This window comes from Trichechus manatus, unplaced genomic scaffold (genome assembly GCF_000243295.1).
Source record: "Trichechus manatus latirostris isolate Lorelei unplaced genomic scaffold, TriManLat1.0 scaffold00057, whole genome shotgun sequence".
NCBI lineage: Eukaryota > Metazoa > Chordata > Mammalia > Sirenia > Trichechidae > Trichechus > Trichechus manatus.
The window spans coordinates 14,095,468-14,107,176 of NW_004443993.1; the positions used below are offsets into that span (position 1 = coordinate 14,095,468).

The window sequence follows — 11,709 nt, forward strand, 5'->3', positions numbered from 1 at the left end:
CGGAAGATGGTGCAGAAGAAAACCGCCGAACCGGAGGGCTTCCACCGCTCGTTCAAGGTGAGGCCCGCGCGGTGGGGGCGGGCCGGCTGGCCGCCGAGCGGAGCCCCGCAGGAACCGCCCCGCCCCGGGTCTGGACTGGGGGTGCGCTGGTGGGGGGAGCTCAGCGGGAACAGACCGCCCTTACCGCCCGTGGGGGTCCTTCCTCCAGGGACCCTGGCTAGTACCCCTTGCAAGGCCCAGCTGGGTGTGCGCTGGTGGGCCCCGTCCCTACGTTCTTTTGGCCTCTGGGGTTCTTCCTTTTGGGACCCCAGGCTATGGGGGCTCCTCTTTGATGCTCCCTGCAAGCCCCAGTCGGGCTTTCCCCGTCCCGATCGCCCTGGGGGCGTCTTTCCTCAGGGAACCCCCAAGCCCGGCCCCTGGAACCCCTGGCTGGTGCCTCTTGCAAGTCCCGGCTGGGTGTGCACTGGCAGTGGATTGAGACAGCTGTATTATCATTCCCTCCACCCTGTGGCCCGTGAAGGCTCCTCCCTCCGGGAACCCCCAGCCAGGCTGGGGGCTCCCTGCAGCACCCAGGCAGCCTGTGAAATGAGGCTGTTTAGTGGACGCCCCCCAGCCTGCAGCCTCCCAGGCACCTCAGACGCCTTGGGCCCAAGTGCCATTTCCTGTCGGAGCGGGAGTTTCTGAGGCGACCGTGTTGGCTGCGAGGCTGGGTGGCAGATGATCAGATCTAGGGGAGGGCAGGGGCCCCGCGGGGCTGGCCCAGGGGACGCATGATGTCAGCGGCTCTGCCCCACCCGCGCGGCGGGTTATGTAATGGCCTCTTCGGGCAGGGACCTACTGCCCGGTGGAGAGGGCAGGGGCCTGGGTGTGTTTGTGACCGTGTGTGTGTGTGTGTGTGTGTGTGTGTCTGTGTCTGTGTGTGTGTCTGTGTGTGTCTGTGTGTCTGTGTCTGTGTCTGTGTGTGTGTGTGTGTCTGTGTGTCTGTGTCTGTGTGTCTGTGTCTGTGTGTGTCTGTGTGTCTGTGTGTGTGTGTACGTGTACACACACTCCCCTCCCACCGGCGGGGAGGAGCCAGCCGGGTTCCCAGGCCTGTCTGCGTCCCTGCCGCCCCACCCCTACCCTGACGCCTGTCAGCCTTGTTTCCCCGAGGGCCAAGGCGGAGAAGGGGTAGACATGAGCGGCCCACCGCCGTGGTCTGCCCTCTCCTGGGGCTGGGCAGGAGCAGGGACAGGGTCACTGCACAGGGCTAGCACCACCGTCAAATTAAACTGCATTTCTGGATGGTTCCAACTGCCTCCTGCCAAGGCCTGCTGACTCTGGGCCACAGCCAGCCCAGGGCGGGGCCGCCCACACCACCGGCCTGCCTTGGCCTCATGCAGGGAGGTCGGGGCCCTGCCGGGGGAGTCCACTAGGGACCAGTCACTGGAGGAGTTGGCTCCAGGACCTTCACCCCACCGTGCCGCAGAAGCATGCAGGGGCCACATCTCCTGTGTTGTGATTGTCTTCCCGTCATAAGGCGGGAAGGTGGAGGCCCAGGAGGACTGACGGGTGTCCTGGGTACCCCGCTCACGGATGACACAGGAGCTGGCCCTGCCGGGCACCCAGGCACCAACACCTGTCCTTCGCCTTGGTGCTTGTGGTTGCCCCTCTGAGCTGGAGTCTGGGACAGGCATGTGGGATGGAGAGCGGGCAGTGGGACGGGGGTCAGACCAGGATCCGGTGGCCAGCTGGTGCTGTGACCCTTAACAAGTCTCACGAGTCGCGGCAGCTTCCTGGTCTCCAAGGTGAGGGCGTCACCTGTTTCCTGGTGGTTCCCTTGGCTGTGCAGCTGCCCGGCCTCCCCCAGGTAGAGGTAGACGCCAGCCACCTCAGATGGGCTTCATTAGAGCACTCATTGGCCTCGGCGGCTGGCCTGGCTCATCGGTGTTGGCCTGACCCCATGGGGACCGGTCCCTCTGTGGGCTGGGGCAGGGGCTGGCTGGGGGCCCTTCCCTTCCTGGGCCCCCGCCTGGCCTCCTAGCAGCTATCTGGGTGACAGGCGGGTGGGAGCCACGCTGACCTCGCAGCCCCTCCCTGCTCCCCTGACCTCCGCCTGGCCCCCCACCTGGCCCAGCTGCAGAGGCCCCTCCCTGGTCCACAGGTCCTTCTGCCATGAGGCCCTTCTCCTGGGAGGACAGGTACAGGGATCCAGGTCAGGCAGAGCAGCTCCTCCTTGCTGGGGGCACTCCCACACCTGTTGGCTGGAGGCCCAGAGAGGAGCAGGCACTTAGCCGGATCCTCTAGCGTAATGCTGGGACTGGGACCCCCCAGCTACCACCGTCACCCCACCACAATGATAGGCCTTCGCACCCGCCTGGGGGGATAAGCCAGTATCTGACTTGTAAAGGAACCTCAGTTTCCCAACTTCAAAGGCCCAGCACCCTCATGCGAGGGGCCATCAGCCCCTGGTCTGCAGAAATGGATTTATTCAAGCACTTCTTCATTTGGGGGGATAGAAGGCTGCTTGAGGCCCCAGCTGCCTTCGTTCCCCATCTCCTGCCCAAGCGTGCTCTGGGGTGCGGGGGCCAGCGGCCAGGTGAGGCTGGGCCTGGCAGGTATGGGGTGGGTGGGAGTTGGGCCAGGAGAGGCTGCGGCAGCCACACTGCTCCTGGCAGATGAGGAGGGTGTGGACACACGGAGCTGGCCCCCCGGCGGCGGGCAGGGCTCCCACACAGGTGTGAGCTGGAACGAGGTTGGTCCCGGGCAGCAGGCAAGAAGGTGGGCTTCCAAGGGTGCCCGTGAGCTTCTGCCTGTAGCGCTTCTCCCAAGCTTCGGGCCCCCACCCAGGCGAGGAGGGGAGAGAGAGCAGCTTCCGATGGGGACAGCAATGGGGGAAACTGAGGCCCAGGCAGGCCCCGGGCTTGACCAGGTCCCTGGGGTGGGGCCCAGCTGCCCTCAGATGGGCCAGGTGCCGTGGGAAGTAGCCCAGCTGGCTCGGAGCCCTGCCCTCGGCCGCTGGTGAGTCATGTCCCGCCGCCCGCCACCTCCTCTGATGGTAACCGGGCCGCGGAGGAGCCCGGGGGCTGAGATGTGGGCCCCACGTGACTCAGCCCCCGACGCCTGTGCCCACCCTTCCAGGCCCTTAGGCCGGTGCACCGTCCTGTGGATGGTCTTTGCTTCCTCATTGCTGGTCTGTGTCCCGGCTTCCTCACCATCAGGCGAAGCCCGGGTCCCTCTCCCTCGGCACTGCTGACATGGGGCCGGGCCATCCTATGCACTGTAGGGTATCGGGCAGCATCCCCGGTTTCCACTCACTCGATGCCAGTAGTACCCCCCAGTTACAATCACAGGTATTCTCTGACATCACCCAGTATCCCCTGGGGGCAAATTCGCCCCAGATGAGAATTCCTGGGTTAGGGAATTCCACTGATCCCCAAGAGACTCTGCATGCCATAATAATCTGACCTACTGACATCCTAGGACGCTGCCCACATTTAAATCCACACACTGAGCTGGAGTGTCCCCTGGTTTATACCGTCCAACCCATCGAGAATTTATTCTGGTGTACGGTGTGAGGTAGGGATTGAACTCCGCTTTCTCCCCAGATAACTAACAGGGTTTCTCAGCCTCGGCACTGCCGACGTGGGGCTGGATCCTTTTCTGGGGTGGGGGCTGCCCTGTGTGCTTTAGGCTGTTGGGCAGCACCCCGTGTGTCAGAGTAGAACTGCACTCCACAGGGTTTTCAATGGCTTTGTTTTCAGAAGTAGATCACCAGGCCTTTTCTCTGAGGTGTCTCTAGGTGGTCTTGACTTTTCAACCTTTGGGTTAGCGTCCGAGCATGTTTGTACCACCCAGGGACGCCCTATCGCTATTTAGGGCCAGACAGCTCTCTGTGGGGGCCGTCCTGGGCACTGTAGGGTGTTGAGCAGCATCCATGGTTCCACCCACTCGAGGCCAGGAGCGTTCCCCCAGTAGACAACTACCAATGTCTCCACAGTCACCCCTGGTCAAGAACTGCTGGAAGTGACCGGCTGTGGCCCCGTCTTTGCAGTCTGGGAAGCCCTGGGGTTGGGCAGGCTGTTGGGGTCCATTAGGCCACCAGAGGTCCCGCTGTGGCATTGGGGGGGGGGGGCATGTGTCTGGCAGGGCTGGCGCCTGAGGATTGTGCCTCCCTTCCCTACAGGGACCGAATCCTTTTGAGCTGGCCTTCTCCCTAGACCAGGCCCACAACGGCAACGGGGACGCCGACTTCGGCCTGGAGTGCCCAGCCCGCCCTGGTGAGAGGCACCGGGGCAGGGGTTGTGTTGGGGGGCCCACGGGCAGGGGCGGGCAGGGCAGGGGCAGCCTCCTGAGCACGGGGCCTTCTCCACATCCTGGCACAGACATGCCAGCGAGCCAGCCCATCGACATCCCAGATGCCAAGAAGAGGGGCAAGAAGAAGAAGCGGTGCCGGGCCACCGACAGCTTCTCGGGCCGGTTTGAAGGTGAGGGAGCGCGAGTGCAGGGCGGCGGGTGGGGGACCCGGCGGCCAAGGGCGGCCCTCACCCCCTCCCCCACCACCCCCAGACGTGTACCAGCTGCAAGAGGATGTGCTGGGCGAGGGCGCGCACGCCCGCGTGCAGACCTGCGTCAACCTTATCACCAACCAGGAGTACGCTGTCAAGGTGAGCACCTGGCCCCGTCCACCCTGCGCCCCCTGCCACCCGGTGCCCCCCCACCACCCGGTGCTAGGCACCACCAGGGAGGGAGGAGGGGAGGTGGTACTAGGGCTACGGGGACTTCCCGTGGGGAAAATTGGTGTCTAAATATGACCCCTGCGTGTGACCTGCCTGCAGGGGCGAGCTGGGCCCCCAAGGTGGGCGGGAGGAGATGATGAGGGGCAACCCCTCCCTGCTTCCTCTTGCCAGGTGGCTGCCAGGGTCGCAGTCAGAGCCACCACTGGGTCACTTCTAGTGAATGCCCTGGCGCTGGGTGCCCTGAGCCCTGTCCCTGGGGACAGGTGCTTCCACGTATCAGATACAAGGATAAGAGGGAGACGGCATCGTACCTGGGGTGCCCCGGGGATCGGTGTCAGGGGAACCCTGCGTGTGGCTGAGCAGCCAGGGGCCCCATGGAGGTCCCAGCTGCTGCCTTGTGACCTTGGCAATCCAGCATTCCAACTGCTGTGAGGCTGCCCAGGGTGCCCACGTGACCACCACCCACTGCATCTGGGTTGGGCACGGCTGTCTGGGTGGGTCACGTGGGCTGCCTTCCCACAGGAGTGCCAGGTGCTCCCTAGTGAGTGGGCTGGCCTGGGGCCCTGGTGGAAGTCCAGGCTGCGACAGGCCCCAGCCGCGGAAACCGCCCTCTGAGCCACATGGGTGAGCAGGGAGAGGGCATGATCCCTGCCTCTGCAGCACCCATCAACCTCTGCAGGCTGGTGAGGGAGGGGTCGGCCTCACCTCTCAGAGGTTAACTTGGTGGGGGGCTGGCACCTGGTCACAGCAGGGACAGCAGCTATGGTCCCTGCCCCGGAACTTACTCGCTGGGGCAGCTCAAGTCCTGCACGCCAGGCATCCTGGGCTGGGCAGTCCTTGCCTGGCATATAAGAAAACAGGCTCGATGGGGTCTAGTACCCTGACTCACGCTGCGTGGGCGCACGGGGGCCACATGCCCAGGGACTGGCTGCTGGACGCCGTATGGTGGGTGCTGGGATCAGGGAAACCCAGACGGCTCTTCGGCGAAGGGGAGCTGGGCGGGCTGGGAGAGGCGCCTGGGGACCAGGCAGGCTGAGGTGGAGGGTGGGGTGGGGCAGCTCAATTTGCACGCCATGGGGGGCTCTGGGGTCCTGGTAGCCTGGCCGGGCCAGGGGCCGTGGGAAGAGGATGAGCCTGCAGACCGTCTGGGGCGCGGCTCGGGCCTCTGCCCGGAGGACTCAGGTGTTGGTGCCCGAGGAGGCCGCTTTGGGGTTGCTTGCTCTCCTGTTAATGTGAACACAAATCGCAGGTCCCGTGACTTAGAAAGGAGGAGAAGCACGTGGGAGGCTGCAGTGCGTGTGACTGCCCCCCAGGAAGGACCCCAGTCTCCTCTGGCAAGTGGGAGGACTAGTGGATTCTGAAGGGTCAGGAAATTTCGTCCCAAACTGTCTGGGGCTTTGGTATTGGGTAGCAGCATTCTGAGGCCCTGGGGTTTGGTGGCCTGGCCCAGGGCCCCACCTGGAAGGAGTTTCCCAGTGGGAGGACTGGGGTGAGAGCTGGAGGCACGTGCTGACCTCCATCCTATGATCAGCAGTGGCTAAGGGCCACCTGGGAGGGGACCCAGGGCCCTCAGTCCTTAGAGCCATGGGGTGCCAGAGAATCCTGGCTGGTGACTCCCTGAGCTCAGGGTCCTGGGTGTCTGTCACAGCCAGTCGTGGCTGAAACTGCCCAGGCTCACGGGGCCGGTGGCATTTACCCAGGCTGGCCTGCGGCCAGCAGCCAGGACTGCTGGGCTGGCAGCCAGCGGCCCGTGGCCTCCCCAGGCCCTCTGGTGGTGTTGGTCTGGCGCCTTACCAGCGCCTGCCTCGGGGAGTGGCTGGTGGCCACCCCAGACCTCGACCCCAGCATTAGCAGGACAGAGAGGAGGCCACTCTTTTTCTCCCAGGGACCCCGTATCCTATAGGAGGCATTTTGCAGAGACCCCCAGTCTGCCTCCGAGGCCTGCCAGTGTCAAGGGTGGCTAGCTGCCTGGCTCATCTGTGCCCTTCCCGCCCTGTCCCCCTCCGTGTCACTCCTGCCCGTGCTGACTCTGCAATTCCAGCTTCCGTCGAATTCCAGGACCGCACAGGACAGCTCTGCTTTCTGGAGCTAGAGGCCTAAGCTTAAAGGGTGGCCTTTCGGGCTTTGTGGGGGGAACGTTCCTGGAGGAGATGCCTGTCCCCCGGCTGTGGAGGCCCTGGCTGACCCAGTTCCTCACCTCGGTTTCAGATCATCGAGAAGCAGCCGGGGCACATCCGGAGCAGGGTGTTCCGGGAAGTGGAGATGCTGTACCAGTGCCAGGGTCACAGGTAAGGCACTCCAGGTAGAGGCCACCACACTGCCTGGCCCACGCTGCCTGCCCGTGTGCTGCATAACGCCCGCACGCATTTACCAAGCACCTATCGCGTACCCGGCCCCGTACGCGTTTATTGAGCACACGCTGTGGACTGTACCACTGTGCATTTCAAATTTCTCGAGCACCTGCCATGTACCAAGGAGCTCTGCTGGTGCAGTAGTTAAAGCACTTGGCTGCTAACCAAAAGGTTAGCAGTTTGAACCCACCAGCTGCTCTGTGGGAGAAAGATCTGGCAGCCTGCTTCCTTAAAGGTTTAGTCTTGGAAACCCCATGGGGCAGTTCTGCTCTGTTCCATAGGGTCGTTATGAGTTGGAATTAACTCGTCAGCAATGGGTTTTGGGCCCCGTGTGCTTTCACTGAGTGCCTGCTGTGTACATGGCCATGTACATTTTATTGAGCACCTATAACATACCGCGTGCACACATATTGAGTGCCTACTAGTATCAGGTCCGGTGTGGGGTGTGTGGGTGGATCCTCTCCGGGAATGGGGAGGGCGTGTGTGAAAGCCTTCCTGTGGGGGGAGTCCACAGCTCCTCTCCTGCGCCCCCTCCCCCCAGGAATGTTCTGGAGCTGATCGAGTTCTTCGAGGAGGAGGATCGCTTCTACCTGGTGTTTGAGAAGATGCGGGGAGGTGCGCGGTGTGGGCTCCTGGCCGTGGGAGGCGGGGTGGGGGTCCCAGCCTAGCAGCTGGGAGACGTTTCCAGCTGGGTCCTAATGGGAGGGGGGCCTGTGGGAGAGAGGGTGGGTGCTGGGCTGCGACCTGGGGACTGGGGTGGAGCCCCATGTGTCCCCTCACTGCCCCTACTGTCACCACCGCTGCCGCCCAGGCTCCATCCTGAACCACATTCACCAGCGCCGGCACTTCAATGAGCTGGAGGCCAGCGTGGTGGTGCAGAACGTGGCCAGCGCCCTGGACTTCCTGCACAACAAAGGTGGGTGCCCAGGTCCCCGCCCGCCTTCCCAGGCGTCTTGGAAGACATCCGACGCTCAGCACTAACCCCGCTCTGGTCCTGTTGGCCTCTCCCCCCGCAGGCATCGCCCACCGGGACCTCAAGCCTGAGAACATCCTGTGTGAGCACCCCAACCAGGTGAGGAACAATGCGAGGAGGCCCCGCCCACCACCGGGGTCCCGGGGTCCCCTGACCCTCCTCCCGCGGGGCGTGGGGACCGCCAGGGTGGGCACGGCTGGAGGAGCCTCAGGCTAGGACCGGCCCTTACCACCCCTCTTCCCTTACCCCCCCCGGCCCGGCCCCCCAGGTCTCCCCCGTGAAGATCTGCGACTTCGACCTGGGCAGCGGCATCAAGCTCAACGGGGACTGTTCCCCAATTTCCACGCCGGAGCTGCTCACCCCGGTAAGCGCCGCGGGCCTGACGGCTGGAGCGCTCTGAGCTTGGGCTTCCGCTCGGCAACAGCCACCAATTGGCTGGGCACAGTGGGCGGGCTCCCATTGACTGCCGCTGATTGGCCGGGTGGGGGGTGGGGAGCGGGGCGGAGGTCAGGCGGGGCGGGGCCGACTCCCAGCGTCAGCCGCTGACTGGCGGGACAGGATAGTCAGACACCGCGGGGGGCGGGGCCGAGGTTGGTCGTGGGCGGGGCGGGCTGCTTCAGCGGCAGCCGCTGATTGGCGGGGCGGGATAGTCAGACGCCGGCGGTGTGGGATAGTCAGACGCCGGCGGTGTGGGGCTGGCACACGACCGCGGCGCACTGTGCAGGTGGGCGGGGCCGCGGCCGGCGAGGGGTGGGGCGGGCTCCCAGCCGCAGGCCTGTTTGGCCGAGCCGGGTGGTGGGCGCGCAGGGGGCGGAGCCCAGGTCATGGCGGGTCCAAGTGCCCCGGGACTGCACTGTGGGCGGAAGCTGCCTGCGGGCGGGGTGGACAGGAAGGGTGGCGGTCTGACGCTCCCCCGCCTGCAGTGCGGCTCGGCCGAGTACATGGCTCCTGAAGTGGTGGAGGCCTTCAGCGAGGAGGCCAGCATCTACGACAAGCGCTGCGACCTGTGGAGCCTCGGCGTCATCCTCTACATCCTGCTCAGCGGCTACCCGCCCTTCGTGGGCCACTGCGGCAGCGACTGCGGCTGGGACCGCGGGGAGGCCTGCCCAGCCTGCCAGGTGCGGTGGGGCCGCGCGCAGGGGGGTGTCCACGTGGCAGTGGGGCCTTAGGGATAGGGGATAGTTGCGGGGTGGCCCCTGACCAAGTGGCCGGAGAGTGCTAGTTCCCGGGATTTCAGTTGTTGCCTGCAGAGATGGCCAAGCAGGGAGGCGGAGATCAGGGAACTGAGAGATGGGTGAGGTCAGGGGTGGGGTGCGGCGTCAGCTCTGTCTCCTGCCCAGGGAAACTGTCGTCAGGATTCTCCATCTTCCCCCTCCCCGCAGCCCGTGTTCTGTAAACAAGCCCCACGTGGGTGGACCGCGCCCCTCACCTTGTCCGTCAGGCTTCCTGGTCTGGCCCTAGCTCTCTCTCGCCGTTCTCTCTCCTCTTCTTTAGCCACCCAGAATCCCCTTACCCTACCTGCCGAGCCCAGGGCCCCGCAGGTGGGTTTGCCGGCATCTGTGTGCTGCCAGCGGGCAGCTTCCCCTCTCTCTGGCAGTCCGCGCTGACCCCTATCCTGTGCAACCCCCAGAACATGTTGTTTGAGAGCATCCAGGAGGGCAAGTATGAGTTCCCAGACAAGGACTGGGCCCACATCTCCTTCGCCGCCAAAGACCTCATCTCCAAGCTCCTCGTGCGCGACGCCAAGCAGAGGCTGAGCGCTGCTCAGGTCCTGCAGCACCCCTGGGTGCAGGGGGTGAGTGAGGGGCTGGGAGCGAGATGGAGTGCATGCGGGGACATAGGGCTGGGCGGGGGTGCCTGTTCCACTGAGCTCCAAGGCCCTGCAGCACCCCTGGGTGCTGGGGGTGAGATGGGGTGGGTGTGGGGACAGAAGACTGGGGAGCACCACTTCCCCTGAGTGCCCAGGTCCTGCAGCACCCCTGGGTGGACGGGCTGATTGAGGGGCTGGGGGTGAGTGTGAGGACAGAGGGCTGGGCAGCGCCAGTTTCCCTGAGTGTGCAGGCCCTGCAGCACCCCTGGGTACAGGCCGTGAGTGTGGGGGGTTGCAAGCTCCCCCGAGAGCTGCATTTCTGGAGCCAGTGCAGAACCCTCAGAGGGCCAAGTGTGAGCCTCGGGTGCAGTGTGAGTGTGGGTTCGGTCACAGGCATTCTCTGGGGGCCTCCTGGGCCGAGCACAGCCCAAGGGACAAGAGGATAGCAACAGGGAAATCCAGGCAACACCCAACAGGGGAGCAGGTCAGCCCGAGAGAGAGCAGGGGCTGCCAGGGCCAGCTCGGACCCAGACTGCAAACCTGTCTCAGGCTCTGTCTCGGTTCAGGAAACCAAGTTCACTGTTCCTCCCAGCCAGTGCTTTCCTGCGCCTGCCCTCCCCATGGTGGGGGCTAGCAGGCATGACTGCCGACAAAAGCCGGATTCCTTGAGGCTCTGCAGCTTCCTCTCCATGACATTTCTGAGTGTTGAGGCCATGAGATGCCCCCAGGGGGACAGAGACCAGGCCCTGTTCTTGCAGGGAGGGTGTGACGGCATGCCAAGTGGCACATGAGGACTGGTACCGGGTACCAAATGAACCCTTTCTGGGAGGATCTGGACCCCCGTATGTGGAGGAGGGGAGGGGCTCCGCGTTTTCATTCGTTGGTTCGTTGTTGGGGGCCTGTGATTTACCCCACTCTCTCAGTGAATGCGCCATGCTCAGGCTCCTGTAACCTCCCTGCCGTGGGGACCCGGGGTGGGGGGGGCGGTGTCTGAGCAGGGCTGCTGGGCAGAGTGGCCATAGGGGCAGCCAGGGGCTGGGAGACCATCGTGGAACGGAGGGTACAGAAGCAGGTGTGTGGGAGGTGTCAGGGTCCCCCAGGTATCTGGCCCGATGGGGGGTGCCTTGCGGTAGCCCGTTTTGGGGGGTAGCTCTGCGGTGGGCTTGTTTAGGGTGAGAAGTCTGGGAGGTGTCCACGTGGTGTTGTGGTGTGAGGAAAGGCCTGGGGTCGCCGGCAGACCGCAAGTAGGGCGGGTGGAGGATCCCCGCAGGTGCGCGGGCGACCCGGTGGTAGAGGCACACCCCCACCCCTGCTGGGAGGCCGAGGCGGTCCACTGGGGTTTTGCAGTCCTGGACTTGGAGGCAGAATTCTGACTGGGGGGGGCGCCAGACATCTCCTTCCCCAGGGTATCCCGCCTCTTCAGCCGCGCCCCTGTCTTTGCAGTGCGCCCCAGAGAACACGCTGCCCACGCCTATGGTCCTGCAGAGGTGAGGCCCCTCGGAGCACGGGGGACCCGCCGGCCTTGAGTAACCCCGATGTGGGGTGGGGGTGGGGGGCGGCCACAGCCCACTGCCCCTGCTCCTCTAGTGACCGCCCGCCGCCCCTCCCCCCCAGGAACAGCTGTGCCAAAGACCTGACGTCCTTCGCGGCCGAGGCCATCGCCATGAACCGGCAGCTGGCCCAGCGCGAAGAGGACGCGGATGGCGAGGCAGGGCCCGGCAGGCCCGTTCTCATCCGAGCTACCTCACGCTGCCTGCAGCTGTCGCCGCCCGCGCAGTCGCAGCTGGCCCAGCGGCGCCAGAGGGCCAGCCTGTCCCGGGCCCCCGCGCCCGTGGTCCTTGTGGGCGACCGCGCGTGAGC

At 64.9% G+C, this 11,709-nt stretch overlaps 1 protein-coding gene across 1 annotated transcript; it reads left to right on the top strand.

Annotated features, from left to right (window-relative positions):
* The first annotated feature begins 6 nt into the window (after positions 1–6).
* MKNK2 (MAPK interacting serine/threonine kinase 2) lies at positions 7–11,707 on the top strand. The gene is made up of 13 exons (XM_004378501.2): positions 7–57; positions 4,163–4,256; positions 4,362–4,463; positions 4,546–4,643; positions 6,924–7,003; positions 7,608–7,681; positions 7,878–7,982; positions 8,083–8,138; positions 8,308–8,403; positions 8,963–9,157; positions 9,670–9,834; positions 11,293–11,336; positions 11,464–11,707. The coding sequence occupies exons 1-13, from the start codon at positions 7–9 to the stop codon at positions 11,705–11,707; spliced, it is 1,404 nt and encodes a 467-aa protein (XP_004378558.1).
* The last annotated feature ends 2 nt before the right edge of the window (positions 11,708–11,709 follow it).